Here is a 16,905-nt window from a genome sequence, read left to right on the forward strand (position 1 = left end):
CCGCCGACCGTATACATTTTTAGCAACTGCTAAATTAAAGAAATCGTTCATCCCAGCTCTTGCACTGAACGGCTGTGACTTAAAAATGCTTAGGGGTAGAGGGTCGTCATGTTTTGCTATTCTGTTTATATATCCGCAACGCTTATTACGTGAACAGAGTGCAGCGTAACTACGCGCATGCATTGGAACAGCGGTTTACTGGTATCAGTACTATTTAAAAATGTAATAATTCTTATTGACCTCTTTTGCAAGCGGCTGGAAGGTTTCAAATGTTTTGTAGGTGCTGCCCCTCGACCCTATACAGTAGCTTAGATGGCTATGCACAAGTGCGAAATATAGTGAACGCAACGTGGCTGCGCTGAAACACTCACGGGCTTTTAATAACGTGTAGTAGCCATACGCCACCTTCTAGCATGTCTTACCTACATGAGATTCCCAGTTCACCTAAATATTTAAACCTGGTTACTCTCTGCAACAGCGCAGGCCGTAACTGTAAAATCAAGCTACAAAAATCGGCCTTCTGGAGTGGAAAACCATTGAATTTGAGATGGCGGAGCTGAACACGCCACGCTTCCTGATAAGCATCTTCCTTGGCATCCTTATAGGTTGGTCACACGCCATCAATAATGCTGGGAGATATTGGTGCGGTGATAAGAAAAACTGATAGGGCACATGAATTTTCTAGCGACTGCGTACGAGAGCCCTGGAATGGCGTAGTTTTTACAAGAAATGTCTCGACCATTGTTCAGGAAAACGCGGCCCTTGAGGTTCAATTTTATTCTATGCGATGAGGCGGAATCCTCAATCAGTCGTATTATGCCTCTTGCTATAGAGAACACACGGTAGTTACCGCTGAGTCCAAATGTAAAATATTGACTTTAGCCACACTTTATTACTGATGGAGGCGAAAAGCAGAAACGCCCATGTGTGCGAGATTTCGGCGCACGTTAAAGATCCCCAGGTGGTAAAAATTAATCCGGAGCCCTCCGCTACGGCGCGCCTCATCACCTGCGTTGCGTCGGTGCGTTAAACCCTACAATCAATCAATCACTTTTATTAGGGCACAGCACCTTCCGAGCACTTGGAAACGTTTGTGCTAACCACAATCGCCTTTTTATCATGCGTAAAGAATAGATTTTCGTTGCATGGTTACAATTAAGGCTTTCCAGCCCTCAGCCAGCCCCCTCAAATATATGTTGCCAGCCTTGTGTTCAACACCAAAAGTCGCGTCGAAACAGAAATGCATGTCTGGTGACAGTTATATGCTGGCATTTGTGGTCTCGAATAAAAATGTTCGTAAATATGTCGTGTATTTCCTAAAACGCCACTGTAAGCGGTATCCCAGGGTGCAGCTTACGCTGGTCGTCGCTTTGTTGCTAGAAATGTAGGCACTCACCTGGTACTTTAAAACAGCCAGTGAATTTCATTATGCCGGTTTGCTTAGACGGAAAGAGAACCGCAAGCACTTTTTTTGAGCGAAAGCTTGATTACTCCACGTACGAACCAAAAAATGGATAGTTTTTCGAAGCGTCGTTCTGATCAAGGTCAGCCAAGGTCAAGGCAGCGCCTCGTGTTGCTGCCGAGTGACAGCGTCTTATCTGTCGTTATTTCCATGCGGAGGGGTGCGGGGAGGCTGATAAGGAAGAGAGTAAGGGCATGTGCCTCCAGGAGATTGATTGATTGATTGATTGATTGATTGATTGATTGATTGATTGATTGATTGATTGATTGATTGATTGATTGATTGATTGATTGATTGATTGTGGGCGTTTCACGCGCCGACGCAGCGCAGGCGATGAGGTGCGCCGTAGTGGAGCGCGCGCCACCAGGAGGTGCTACAAGGAGGCGCTGAATGTATCCATGTTCCCGGCGCGTTCGCGACTAGAGCAGCGACTCGGCCGAGCAGCGCCTCGGTTTGGTCTTGCGGTGGCACCGGGCGGGTGTTCACTGCACTCTCAGCGCAAAAACCGAGCTATCGACGGACAAACTTCCCTTACCGCGTTCAACGACGGCAAACTGTTCTTACCCAGATGCGGCCGACGAGCGTGTGCGGAGCCGCTGGGTCCTGTGGGCTCAGCAGATGCACGTGCTCCTGTGGAAGAACGTGTACTTGAAGCGCCTTTGCCGCCACTACCCGGCCATGCTGTTCGAGGTGGTGCTCATGATTGTCATGCTGCTCGGAATTCAGGAGGAGACCGTAGTCAGGGAGCCGCTCATCCGGCGCGGAAACACCGTGTACCCTCCCGTGCGCCCGCGTGTGTTCTGGAACACCGATCCCGACATGGTCAAAATACACGAGGTAAGACGGGGTGCTGATCATTGCCATCATAATCATTTATTTACTCTTAGGGGTCACTTAGGGGGTATTACATAAGAGGGGGGGGGGGGGGGATGTCGAACAAAGCACACACACAGTGGCCAACCAAAGAACAGAAAGAAAAATAGTAATAATACTAAAAATAGTAATAAATTGTAATAAAAATAGTAATAATATTAGCAATAAACTGGTTACACAAGAACGAATTGAAGAATAATTTAAACAGTCGCGAAAACACGCGAGGTAATCTCTAAGAGTACGTTTTTTTAATTGATAATGTCATGTACACGTCTTAACTCTTAACGAGAGGATAATAAGTAACGTAGAAAAGACTGCGACCAGATGTGTCTGTACTTCCGGAAAAATGTTTATGGGCTTCTACTTCATGGATAAAATCTGCTAGTGCTACGCACGTGCAGTGCTAAATCAAAAGTACACCATTACTGCTTCCATACATTATATAAAAACTGCAGGCAAATGTTTTATGTGCTGCTTGCATCCGTCACTGTTCCGCTGTCGCTTGCTTCACCTAAGAGTGCCGCCTTCCGACGTAGTTTCGAGGACATGGACATGAGTTGACCAGATGGTGACCAGGCCACGCATTGCTGGCAGAAGCAACGAACGAGTGTTGTATTTGCAGATCATAGCAGTGCTCTATGACCTGCGTGCTCTAGGGGCCACCTTCCCCTACCCGGGCGAGCGTTCAGAGCCATAACGAATGATTTACAAAGGGCGCGGCCGCTTATTACCAGAAGTGGGCAAGCCCCAAGACTCTTTGGGGAAACGAGGACGCTTATAGTCCGTGACAACTCACCCACTCAGAGCCTTCTGTGGTTACTAGAGGACCCAATCTTCTTCCTCTTCCTGTTACCCAAGCGTTAAGGAAACATGGTTCTGTTGGGTCTGAAGAATTGAGGACGGTGTCTCGAGCCCGAACAAACTGCCGCTGGCCTTCCCTCTATAAGCACAGGCCGGTATATAGCGGCAACATTATACAGCAATCTTTTAGCCACTGTTGGTTAGCATTTTATTGCGAAATCACTCGCAGCCTGTACTTGCCGGTTGCGTGGGACATTTGTGGAGACCCTTTTGCGTAGCCTCATTTCAGTTGTCTTATTCTTGAAGCCGCCCTGATTTTTAATGTATAACTCGCTTCCGCAAAGGCGGCGCGTGTATGCGACGTCCCGACGATAGTCCTAGCATCACCATTTGAGGCCTAACGTGGTCAATAGTCACCCGTAGCTCGACGTACAATGAGTATGACATTGCTTGGCATGTCGTTGGGTTCAAGTTTTCCAGAAGTTTAAGCATGGGGCGTTTCGTCTAACTTGGCACTTTGAGTTAACGTGACGTTTTGAGGTACAACGTCTTCAATTGAGACTTGTTACATTGTACACAAGCCGCTAGTACGGACGAACGCTGCTAGAGATCAAATCGCAACATGAGGCCTAATGTTCAGGAGTGCGGATACTTGGGCAGTTTCATGCACTCTTAGGCAAAAAGGGCTAAAAAGTTCGTCCTTTGGGGGACTAACGGCCTTTGCCACAATCATTAGCCCCTTTGGGGACTAAATGTAAGCGGACGAATGGTTAGTCCGCCACCCAGGTGGGCCGTTCCGATACCCCCGAGGACGAACTGCCGAGAGTCGCAGAAAAAAAAAAGCCGTCCACCAGCAGGCATCGAACCACCGCAATTATACTCAAGGAACCCGGCGCGCTACCACAACGCCACGCGGCCGGAGGGATTGACGGGCAGATACTTTTCAAGTGTAGAGCGTGTAGTGCTGTGCCAGGTGTTGGTTTCATTGCAACTGGTCCTGGAATTTCTATCCGTGCAAGCGACAGTGACCGCTATTTGCGCTTTGCGCTTAGCGCTTTGCTAACTTGAGGGACCATTGCTCATTTCGATTATAAGTACAGCCTCACAATCAGTTTTTTCTCGTAAAGAGCAATCAACTGGTCGCCTGTTGAGATAGATGGCTGGGTGATCGGACGACTGATTTGTTTCCGCACAAATTAGCGCTAACTAAGTGTATTCTTAGTGTTCGACACATGCGTTAAGTGCTCTAGGTATCGTGTGTGAAAGCGGTCGTCTGTGTGAGTGTCACAATGGAGAAAGAGGCCATATTTTCCTGCATCGGCAAAATCAAATTTGGTGTTGCTTAGCCTGAATTCTTCAAGTTAGCGTCGCTAGACGATCGGGACTGGGAGATACAACTCGGTTTTACAGCAGTTGCAGCATTGTCATAGCTTTGGTGCACAAGGCAATTGTGTATCGAGTGTAAAAGATAACTTCAAGACGCTTACCTGAAGCGAACAATTTTATTTTGCAGTGTTCATCAGCAACTAATGCGTCTTTTCTCGTCTGTGAAACATACATATTCATTACGCTTGGGGATGAACGTTTGCTATTGTCACTAATATTTGTGTTATGTTGACGGGCTTGAAATCTTTCATTGGCCATTATTACCTCGCCCGAATCGAATGTAAAACAGCGTATCAACATAACCTCGCCGAGAAGCGTCTGTCGATCACGCATCGTCGCTCCTTGCCATTGTATACCCGCCACTCTATCAACCCTAGGCGCTTTTCTTATAATTAACATCGATATTTTTTCCAATGGCACCATGTAAAGGACCCACTGACTGCAATGACTTGCGTTTTGGAAATCTGAAACTGTCCACAGACATATGCGCGACATGGCAACGACGACACCATTAGGGGATTAACGACGGAGCCAAGACACTAAATACATGCGTTTCGTCTTCCCGTTACTCCTTATAGATCGGCGGGGACGAACAGTTAGTCCGCATTTGTGCACACGGCACGCACTCTGCTACAGACACTCCCATTTAAGATGAACTGTTGCCCACGAAGACTAACAGCTGTTTTTAGTCCCTGTTTTAGTCCTTTTTGCCTAAGAGTGTGTGGCCAGCATGGCAAATTTGTCACATCAAAAAGTTCACAGAAATTCGGAAAATTATCTACTAATGCGTAGTATTGTAATGCCCCTTGTCTTGAGTGTGAATTTTTACAGCCAAAGTTTTTGGTTTTTCGAACTCCTGCCCCCCAAATTATCTCCATTGGCGTTATTATAACGATTATAAGTAGAACATTTGCGAAATCTTCGTTATTCTGGAATTGCCATGTGTGAAACGTTTTGCCATTGTCAATTTTGTTTTTTAATTTTTTCCTTTTTTTTCAAAACTTTCGCCCTCATCAATTATTTCTATTTGTGGTATTATAACGACTACATTTGAAACTTTCCTGAAATCTGCATTATTGTGAAAATGCCATGCGTTATACGTTTTGCCATTTTCCGTTCTCTTAAAATATTACACTGATTTTTAATATGTTCAAAATTGTCCCTACGATTACCTCCCGAGATATACAATATTATGTAAATGAAAGGTGTTACATGATTCCCCAGTGTCCGTATTATTTTTCTTATTTTTTGTTCTTTAAAATTTCGTTCGACCAATCATCGTAATTTACGCTATTATAACGACTACAAATGGAACTTTCGTGAAATCTGAATTTTTGTGAAAAATGACATGGGTTATACGTTTTTACATTTCCGTAATTTTTAAATATTTATCTTATTTCTCATTTCTTGAAATATCTTGTCTGACCAATTATCTCCATTTACATTACTATAACGATTACATGTGGAACTTTCCCGAAAGCTGTAATATTATTAAAATGCAGGGTGCTACACGGTTCACCAGATTCCGTATATGGTTTTTTTCTTTTTTTCGTTTTTGAATACGTTCGACTAATTACCTCCATTTACTCTATTACAACGAAAACTTTTGCGAAATATTCATTATTGAGGAGATATCATGCCTTATACATTATACGTTTTGCCACTTTCCGTAATTTGTTTTATATTTATCTTCTTATTTCTCAAAATTTTGCCCGACCAATTGCCTCCCTACTGTATATAACAGTTACACTTGGAACGTTACCGAAATCTGAATTATTGCGGAAATACATGGCGTCACGCGGTTCCCCAGTTTCCGTAATGTTTTATTTTGCTTATTGCTTACTTTTTCAAAATTTCGTTGGACTAATTACCTCCATTTACGCTACTATAAGGATTAGAGGTGGAACATTCCCGAAATATGTATTACTGTGGAAATGCAGGGTGTTACACGATACGCCATTTCCAGTAATTTGTTATTTTTCTTATTTTTTAAGATTTTGAAAATTTATGTTCGATCAATTATCTTCATCTACGATAACAATTGCAGGTGGAACGCTTGCGAAACCTTCATTTTTGTGGAAATGACATGCATGATACGTTTTCTCATTTCCCGTATTTTTTTAATATTTGTCATATTTCACTATTTTTTCAAACATTTTTTCCTCACATATTATTTCCATTTACGTTATTATAACGATTACATTTGAAACTGTCGCTATATCTGCATTATTGTGGAAATGCAAGGCAATACGCGTTCGCCATTTTCCGTAATTATTTAAAATTTTTATTTTTCTGTTTCAAGATTTCGTTTGAAAAATTATATCCATTTACCCAATCAAAATGACTGCAGGGGGAACTTTCGCGAAATTGTCATGATTGTGAAAATGCCATGCAATATACGTTTTCCCATTTTCTTTAATTCTTTATTAAATTTCTTTTTTATATTTATTCATAAAATTCTCCGACCAATTACCCTCATTTACGGAATTATAACGGTTTCATTTGGAACTTTCCTGAAATCTGCATTATTATGGAAATGAAGGGCGTTACACAGTTCACCAGTTTCCGTAATTCTCTTTTATTAGCTTATTTTTTCTGTTCTTCAAAATTTCCTTCAACCAATTATCTCCATTTACATTATAAGACTACAGGTTGAACTTTCATGAAATCTGCATTTTTGTGGAAATGCCACGCCTTCTACGTTATTCAATTTTCCGTTCTTTTTAAATATTGTATTTGTCATTTTTTAAAATCTTTTCTGACCAATTATCTCCACTAACGTTATTATAACGACTACATTTGGAAATTTCCCGAAAGCTGCCTTATTGGGGAAATGAAGCGCACTACACGATTCTACAGTTTCCGTTATACTTTTTTTCGTATTTAAAAATTTTGTTCGACCAATTAGCTCTATTTACGCCTTCACAACGTCAACAGGTACAACTTCTGAGAAATCTGCATCATTGGGGAAATGCCATGCACTATACATTTTACCAGTTCAGTCATTTTTTTAGATATTTTTATTTTTCTGTTTTCTTGAAATTTTATCGCACCAATTACCTCCCATTACTGTATTATAATGATTACGTTTAGTACGTTACCGAAATCTGCATTATTGTGTAATTGCAGGGCATCACACCGTTCGCCTGTTTCCGTAATTTCTTATTTTTCTTATGTTTTTAGTTTTTCAAAATTTAGTAAAACCAATTACATGAATTTACGCTGTTATAAAGATTACGCTTGGAACTTCCCGAAATCTGCATTATTGTGGAGAGGCAGGGCTACCAAGTGAAAAAACAGCGCTAAAAAGACAGGACAAGAAAGGACACAGGACCACGGCACTGGCAGGGTGGGGCGTTACACCGTTCGCCAGTTTCACTAATTATTTGTTATTTATCTGATTTTTCTAGTTTTTCGAAATTTCAGTCGATCAATTATCTCCATGTACGCTATTATAACGATTGCACGTGGAACGTTTACGAAATTTTTATTATTGTGGAAATGCAATGCATGGTAAATTGTGCCATTTCTCGGAATTTTCTAATATTTGTTGAATTTTTTATTTTTTCAAAAAAACTTTTTGTAATGAATAATTTCCATTTACGTTATTATAACAATTACATTTGAAACTTTCGCGAAATCTCCATTATTTTGGAAACGCAGGGCATTACACGTTCACCATTTCCCGTAATTTTTTTTGTGTGTTTCAAAATTTAATTGGAATAATTATATCCATTTATCCTATCATAATGACTACAGGGGGAACTATCGGGAAATCCGCATTATTATGGAATTGCAATTTGTTATATATTTTGCCATTTTCCGTAATTTTTTAATTTTTTTTTAATTATTTCATTAATTTCTACGACGAATTACCTCTGTTACCGGAATTATAACAATTACATTTGGAACTTTCCCGAAATATGCATTGTTATGGAAATGAAAGGCGTTACATCGTTCGCAAGTTTCCGTAATTATTTTTTATTTGCTTATTTTTTGTGTTCTTCAAAAGTTCGTTCGACCAATTATCTTCATTCACGCTGTATAACGACTACAGGTGCAACTTGCATGAAATCTGCATTATTTTGGAAATGCCATGCCTAATACGTTTTTTTTTTCATTTACCGTAATTTTTAAATATTTTCTTATTTCTTATTATCAAAATCTTGTCCGACCAATTATCTCCATTTACGTTTTATAACGATTACGTTTGGAGCTTTCCCGAAAGCTGCATTATTGTGGAAATGCAGCGCGTTGCGAGATTCACCAGTTTCCTTTATTATTTTTATTTTTATTTTTTCATATTTCAAAATTTCTTTCGGCCAATAAATTCATTTACGCTATTACAACAACAAATGGAACTTTTGCGATATCTGTAATAGTGGGGAAATGCCATGCTTTATACGTTTTGCCAATGTCTGTAGTTTTTTAATGTAGTTTTTATATTTTTCTATTTTTTTCAAAAGTGGATCCCACCAATTACCTCCCTGTACTGTATCATAACGATTACATTTAGTTCGTTACCGAAATCAGCATTATTGTGCAAGTGCAGGGCATCACACGGCTCGCCAGTTTCCGTAATTATTTCTTTCTTATTTTTTGAGTTTTTCAAAATTTCGTTCGACCAATTTATCGCCATCTGCGCTATTATAACGATTATAGGTGGGACGTTCTCGGAATCCGCATTATTGTGGAAATGGCATGCGTAATATGTTTGGATATTTTCCGTAATGTTCTAATATTTTTCTTTTATTTGTTCGAAATTTTGTCCAACCATTCACAATATTATAACGATTACATTTGGAAACTTCCGGAAATCTGCACTATTGTTGAAATACAAAGTGGGGCACGCTTCGCCAGTTACCGTAGTTGTTTTTTATTTTTTGTTAATTTTTATTTTTCCAAAATTTGTGCGAAAATTATCTACATTTGCGCTATTGTAACGACTACAGGTGGAACTTCCGCGAAATCTACATTATTGTGGAAATGCGACGCGTTATATGCTTTTTCATTTGCCGTAATGTTTAAATATCTTTCTTTTTCGTTTTTCAAAACATTGTCCGAATAATTATCTCCATTTACGTTATTATAACGACTACATTTGTAACTTTCCCGAAAGCAGCATTATTGTGGAAATGCAGGGTGTTACACAATTCAACGGTTTCCGTAATTATTTTTATTTTTGTTTTCAAAATTTCGTTCGACCAATTAGCTCCGTTTACGCTATAAAAAGACAACAGGTAGAACTTTTGCGAAATCTGCGTTAATGTGGAAATGCCATGCTTTATTCGTTTTGGTTTTTCTGAGTTTTTTTTATATTTTTCTTTTTTTTTTAAATCGTGTCCTACCAATTTCCCTTCCTTTACTGTATTATAGCGATTACATTTAGTACGTTACCGAAATCTGCATTATTGTGGAAATGCAGGGCGTTACGCGGTTCGGCAGTTTCCGTAATGACTTTTTTTCGTATTTTTTGGTTTTTGAAAATTTTGTTCGACCAATTACCTCTATTTAGGCTATTACAACGACAAAAGGTGGAGCTCTCGTGAAATCTCCATTATTGTGGAAATGGCAAGCGTTATATGTTTTGCCAATTTCCATAGTTCGTGAATATTTTTTTGTCTTATTCTTTCAATATTTTGTCCGACCCATCCCGTCTCTTTACTGCATTATAAAGATTAGATTTGGAAGGTTACCGAAATCTGCACGATTGTGAAAATGCAGGTCGTTACATGGTTCGCGAGCTTCTGTAATTATTTTTTATTTCCCTTATTTTTTGAATTCTTCAAAATTTCGTTCGATGAATGATCTCCATCTACGCTGTTATAACAATTACCGGTGGAACGTTCGCGAATTCTTCGTTGCTGTAGGAAAGCCATGCACGATACGTTTCTGCGATTTCCCGGAATTTTTTAATATTTGTCGTATTCTTCTATTGTTTTTCATAAATTTCGTCCTCATCAATTATTTCCGTTTACATTATATAACGATTACATTTGATTTGAAACATTTGCGAAAACTGCAGGGCATTACACGTTCACTATTTTCCGTAATTATTTTATATTTTTTATTTTTATTGTTTCAAACTTTTGTTAGAATAATTATATCCACTTACCCTATTAAAATGACCAGAGGTGAAACTTTCGCGAAATCGGCATTAATGTGGAAATGGCATGCGTTTACGTTTTGCCATTTTCCGTAATTTTTAATACTTCTCTATTTTTTAATTTTTTCGTAACTTTCTCTGACCAATTATCTCCATTTGTGGAATTATAACGATTACATTTGGCACTTTCCCGAAATCTACATTATTATGGAAATGCAGGGCGCTACATAGTTCGCTGGTTTCCTAAATTATTGTTGATTTCCTTATTTTTTCTGTTCTTCAAAATTTAGTTCGACGAATCATCTCCATTTACGCTATTATAACGACTTCAGGTGGAACTTTCGCGAAATCTGCAATATTGTGGAAATGCCATACGTTAGGCGTTTTTCCATTTTCCTTAATTTTTATATATTTTTCCTATTTCATTTTTTAAATCTTGTCCGACCATTTATCTGCATTTAAGTTGTTATAACGATTACATTTCTAACATTCCCGAAAGCTGAATTATTGTGTAAATGCAAGGCATTGCACGATCCACTATTTTACGTAAATATTTGTATTTTATTTTTCGTTCTTCAAAATTTCGTTCGACGAATTAGCTCCATTTACCCTATTACAACGACAACAAGTCAAACTTTTGCGAAATCTGCAGTATTGGGGAAATGCCATGCGTTATACCTTTTGCCTATTTCCGGATTTTTTTATATTTTTGGTATTTTTTTATTTTGTAAAAATTTTATCATGCCAATTACCTCCCTTTACTGTATTATAACGATTACAATTAGTACGTTACCGAAATCAGCATTATTGTGGAAATGCATGGCGTTACACGGTTCGCCAGTTTCCGTAATTGTTTTTTTGTATGTTTTTTAGTTTTTCAAGATTTCGTAAGACCAATTACCTCCATTTACGGTATTATAACGATTACACGTGGAACGTTCGCGAAACCTGCATTATTGTGGAAATGCCATGCGTTATATGTTTTGCCATTCAAGGAAATTTTTAATATTTTTCTTTTATTTGTTCAAAATATTGTCCTACCATTTCCGGTATTATGACGGTTACATTTATAAGTTCCCTGAAATCTTAAATATTGTGGAAGTGGAGGGCGCTACGTAGTTCCCCAGTTTCCGCAATTATTTTTTCTAATTTCTTCAGGTTTTCAAAATTTCGTAGGACCCATTATTTCATTTTACACTATTTTAACGATTACAGGTGGAACTTTCATGCAATCTCCATTATTGTGGTAATGGAAGGCGTTTTAGGTTCCGCCATTTTTCGTAATTTTTGTATTTTCCTTATTTTTTAGTTTTTGTAAGTTCAGTGCGAGCAGTTGTCTCGATTTACGGTACTTATGCGATTACAGGTGGAATTTCCGCGATATGTGCATTTTTGTGGAAATGCAGGGCGTTACATGGTCGTGGCTGTGGGGGTACTCGGCAAGCAATGCTACGCATAAAAACGAGACACCAAAGAGCGCTCAATTGCGAGATGTCAGCTCTCTTTTGTGTCTTGTCTCCTCTCCGTCCTCTTTTTATGCGCTATGATTTTTTTAGGATGAGGCCTAAGCTATCTAACTCATCTAATCCGCAGTCCATAAGTGGCAAAATTCTGTTTATATTTCACTGCATGTGAGCCCAAGACTACACTTAAAGTACTTACGCTGCAGGATGCCTTCGCCAATGAAAAACTTCGCAAGCCGCGCCCCTCCTTGTTTTTGGAAATACGACACCCCTCCTCCTCCCCCTTTCGCCACTAGTCATTCGTACGCCAGTGGCAATAGATATCACCTGCGTTTTTTTCGACGTCATTATACGCAGGCAGCGTGAAAAATTACGTTAATAGCAAAATCGGTTTCTCAACCATTCAGGGCATCAGCTTTAGTGTTCGCAAACAGGCCTAATAGCACGAGCAACTTAAATCGCACTGCGCTGGCTGGTGCTGTTTTGTAGAGGCGGCCTCTCGGCTCGCTTTTTCACGAACTTATTACGACACGCTCAGGTTGAAGGAAAACGGTAGAAATGGGCGCTAAGTTATTTACTACTGGCACGTCCCTATCCGTAAACAAAATCATGAACGGCCACGAAATTTTCAGTGACTAAGTTGAAAATACGCGGGAAGGAACACCGATTTATTACAAATTATCGACATCAGCTGGCAGCTCTTTGAGAAATGAAATGACGCGAATTATGGTTTTCGCCCACAGAATTTTCAGGATACTGACAATTACTTATTTATAAGCAGACAGAATCCCTTAGTGGCCACAGAAATGGCTTCTTCGCAGGATACGTACGACGTTGTTGTGGTAACTTAGGATACGCTTGTTTTTGCGCAAACATATTGCGCTTCCTGTTTGTAAACGCACGTGCACGTCATCGGACACACCGCCAGATTCCGCCACATCGTACACCGAGGCATTACCAAACAGTGCGTCGGCCGGGGTGTTAAAGTGGGGGGCCGACAAAGCAATCTAAACCGGATCGCAGGTGTTCGCTGGAGACTAGAGAAAACAATTTGAAGTTGTACCGAATTTTTGGTAGTTTTCAGACGCTGTAGATGATCTCAAGATGCACGAATTCATAAGCAAACATCAAGAAAAGTACCTGCGAGAGCTGAAAAGCACTCGGAAAGGTGAGGAGATGGTTTTTCATTTAGACTTCGCATAAAATTACATACTTTCCTATGCAAGGTGCTCCCAAATCGTACATTTGGGTAAATACGCAAGTCACGATAGTGGCATACCTTTGTGGCATACCATCGTTCAGAAGAGCCGGGGTCCTCTGTGTAAAATTATTTGACGTCATTTCGGACTCCCTTGACCACACAACGGGCGTGGCTACATTTCAAGCTGAGACATTAAATGTTCTGAAACAGGAATACTCTGCTGTCCGAAAAATTCACTATTTTTCGGACGGGGCATCATCACAGTACACGAACAAGAAAACATTTCTTAATTTGTGCTTCTACGAAAATTACTTCAATTTATCGGCTGAGTGGAACTTTCTTGCAACGTCAAACGGAACGAGCGCCTGTGACGGGGTTGGGGGCACCGTTAAGCAATTGGCAACCAGCGCCATTCTTCAGAGACCTTACCAGTGACAAATACTTACACCCCATCCGCTTTTTACATGGGCCGAAAAGAACATTAAAAGTATCTTCCTGCTATGAGTGCCAAAATAAATGTTTGAGGAAAAAACAGGGCAACCCTCAAGAAGGTTTTAGTTAATTTCTTCGAAAAGTGCGCGCACCTTCCATCACCTTGAACCATCATCGCTGCCAATTTTCACTACTGGGCTCACGTCTTATTCTCCCACACAGAGTTTCCAAGTGGCAAATAACCCACGTCGGGGACCCCAATGAAAACTGCACCCTCTTAAATGCACCAAGGAGCGACCGGCAACCGATTTCCTACTACGTTATCACCTGCATGAACGCAGTGTTGGGGAATTCATTTTGGTGCCGAAACAACTGATCATCTGGCGATGACGCCTGTTTGAAATTGAGTAAAAGCCAGCCGCACCCCTTAAAACAACTAGCCGCGTGAAAAGTCGCGCGACCTGCGTTGCCGCCGCACCTTGCTGCTGGCGCGCTGGAACCGTCGTTGGAGCGAAGGGAACTTGCGGCCCACCGTCTGTGGCCGTGATGGGCTTCCAAAATACTTTCTACCTGACAACAAAAAGTACTCCGACTAAACTCCATGAAATAAATGCCCTATTTGTACTCTTTAAAATGAGCCGAAGCCTTTAATTTTACTTGGAACGCCCACAGTGCGATAAGCCTCTCAACATGAGGCAGTTTGCAAATTTTTCAAAATTAATATGTTTACCGCACTAAACCTAGCCGCTCCCAAACTCCCATATATTTTTCCGTACTTCCCGTCAACAATACGAATAAGGTATTACCTGCATTGTCCCTAGGAAGGTCCTAACAGCTCGCACAGATCGCACAGAAAGGCCGTTTGGCTTCACCGCAAAGCCCATTTTCAAACACACTAGCAACTGTGTATGCATCGTAGAAAGGAAGCGCGCTTCTTCTATACCTCAAATTTTTTCACTGTGTTCTGTACATTTTTTGCGCGTTTTTTGGCAACGTAGGCGTTGATCGCCGCCGCTTTTTCAATTTGCTGTAAAAGGCAAATCTCTCTCCCCCCCCCCCCCCCAACAACAACAAAAAAATCGGCTACGAGAACAGATAGCGTAGGGAAGTGATGAACCATGAATTTTTATAGTGGGACCACAGATGGTCGAGCGTTTGGCACGTTTGGCGTGGAATGACCCAGTAGAAACAAAACTGGAGGTTAAACGGCGCTGTCTAAGTCGGCCAGTTAACGTCGCAGGCGCCGCGCTTAAAGGTTAAACTAGCGGAACCTGCCGCGGAGCAAAAAAAAAAAAAAAAAATGGCAGCCTCTCTACTCCGTGAATGATGGCGGGGGTGCGGAGTACGGGGACTCAAAATGACATCCAAATTGCGCCCCGAGCGACATTCGATTTGCACAATGACCGTCATTCGATTTGAGCCGTGAGTCACCTTGATTATTCCCTAATTGAAACTGCAACTCACGGCTTAAATCGAATTTCGCTTGATTTTCGCTTGATGGCGGCGTGCGCACGGATGGACGCAGACGGACATTGGGAGGTCTTAATGTACTCCACACCGTTACAGGCGAGGGAGTAAGCCGTTTGACTCTCGGGTGCTAACTCACGGTCGTAGCCCAATAGGTGAGACGACTGACACCAACTCCGTCTGGTCCACCGGACACAGGCTCGAATCCTGCCGGTGCCTGTGTGACTTTTTTTGCGATTGCAAATGCTATGCGCACGGACAGCGCATGGACATTGTGCTGTCCTAAGGTACTCCACACCTAAAAAGTGCGCGTCCGCCGCGATCGGCAGTTCAATGCGCAGCCCTGGAATGAATTGCGGCCGCTATCATTTGGCCTATTAGATGCCGCTACCACCTCTTTCGCCGTCGCAGCTACGAATCTTTGTAGTCCGCGTTCGTTTTCATTGTGACATTATATCGTCGCTCGCCTGCGCTGCCACAATGGGCCACTTCGCCCCTGCGTGACGCCCGCACTACAGCAGATGGGCACAAAGGTTTGTCCTACATCATCTCCGCTGCGAAAAGCGTCTGTAGGGGAAGTAGTAAGGGCGCGTGCAATTCGAAATGTGCGGCACTTTACGCGTCCACTGAGAGTTCGCTCTGCCGTAACCGATCGGTGTTCAAGTGTTGCCTGTGGTGCAGTTGTAGTTGCGGTAGTTGCTGCTACAGAAGGGGCTATCCGTCACCGATCGGTGTTCAAGTGTTGCCTGTGGTGCAGTTGTAGTTACGGTAGTTGCTGCTACAGAAGGGGCTATTTCAAAAGAATACCCGACAGCTTAGCTGGTCGTCGTTGGAAAGGTGTGATGGCCTACGAATTTTTGCAGCGAAGCCGTATGTTTATAGCTGCTGTCCGGCGGTGGTGCGTGTCGCCGTGTCCGTCCGTCTATGAGTCTGTCTGCCTAAAAAAGAAACTTCGTGTCCGGTTCCTCGCAAACGCTCTGTAGGTGTCAATCTACTCTTAGTGTCCTGGAAAAAATTTTATTGAAATCGGCCGCTAAGACGCTTCTATCAATGTTACGAAATTGCCGCCTGCTGTGATTACGTATCGTTTTATACGTGGGGAGCATGGTTGGATAAAATGGCTGTAACTCTCCTCTCCTCGGAACTATTGTAAAACAAATTGCATGACTTTTAGGCGCAAAAACGGATGTAATGTTAGCCGAGTTCCATCTACTTTACATAACTTTGACATAAGGACGGGATTTCGCTCGTCCCTTCCTTCCTGTGTGTGTTGTCTTTTAAGCGCAAAACCTGTGTTTGTTCCCCATAATTGCGTAGTTCACGGTAAAATTTCTAAATGTCGTGGAATTTCCGTCTGCTACCAATGCATGGGCTTACGGAAGAGAATCGGACAGCCCCATGTTTGTCCCTTAATATAAAATTGTACTCGTTCCAAGTTTCATTCAGTTAACTAAGAATCGCGCAGGCTCAATCCTGGATTTCAAACAGACGTGTTTCTCAAGATATTGGAGCGCGATCTTCATTCCTAGGTGGCATAAACTATTCCAACATCGGTCACTAGTGCGCCCGAGAGCACCGCAAATGGCGCCCCCAGAGCCCCAACAAGAAGCTTTCTTAGAGCTTACTTGTACCCGCCGCGGTGGCTCAGTGGCTAAGGCGTTGCGCTGCTGAGCACGAGGTCGCGGGCTCGATTCCCGGCCGCGGCGGCCGCTTT

At 41.7% G+C, this 16,905-nt stretch overlaps 1 protein-coding gene across 1 annotated transcript in view; it reads left to right on the forward strand.

Moving 5' to 3' along the window:
• Window positions 1–547: 547 nt before the first annotated feature.
• The window catches only part of LOC144168311 (phospholipid-transporting ATPase ABCA3-like), an 84,759-nt gene continuing 68,401 nt past the window's right edge, over window positions 548–16,905 (forward strand). Inside the window, exons 1-2 of the mRNA XM_077697321.1 lie at window positions 548–605; window positions 2,031–2,299. Coding sequence (XP_077553447.1) covers window positions 548–605; window positions 2,031–2,299 — 327 coding nt within the window. The remainder of the gene's footprint in view (window positions 606–2,030; window positions 2,300–16,905) is intronic.

The sequence above is a fragment of the Haemaphysalis longicornis genome, unplaced genomic scaffold (genome assembly GCF_048455015.1).
Source record: "Haemaphysalis longicornis isolate Haplotype H1 unplaced genomic scaffold, Haemaphysalis longicornis Haplotype H1 scaffold_2, whole genome shotgun sequence".
In the NCBI taxonomy this organism is placed as follows: Eukaryota; Metazoa; Arthropoda; class Arachnida; order Ixodida; family Ixodidae; genus Haemaphysalis; species Haemaphysalis longicornis.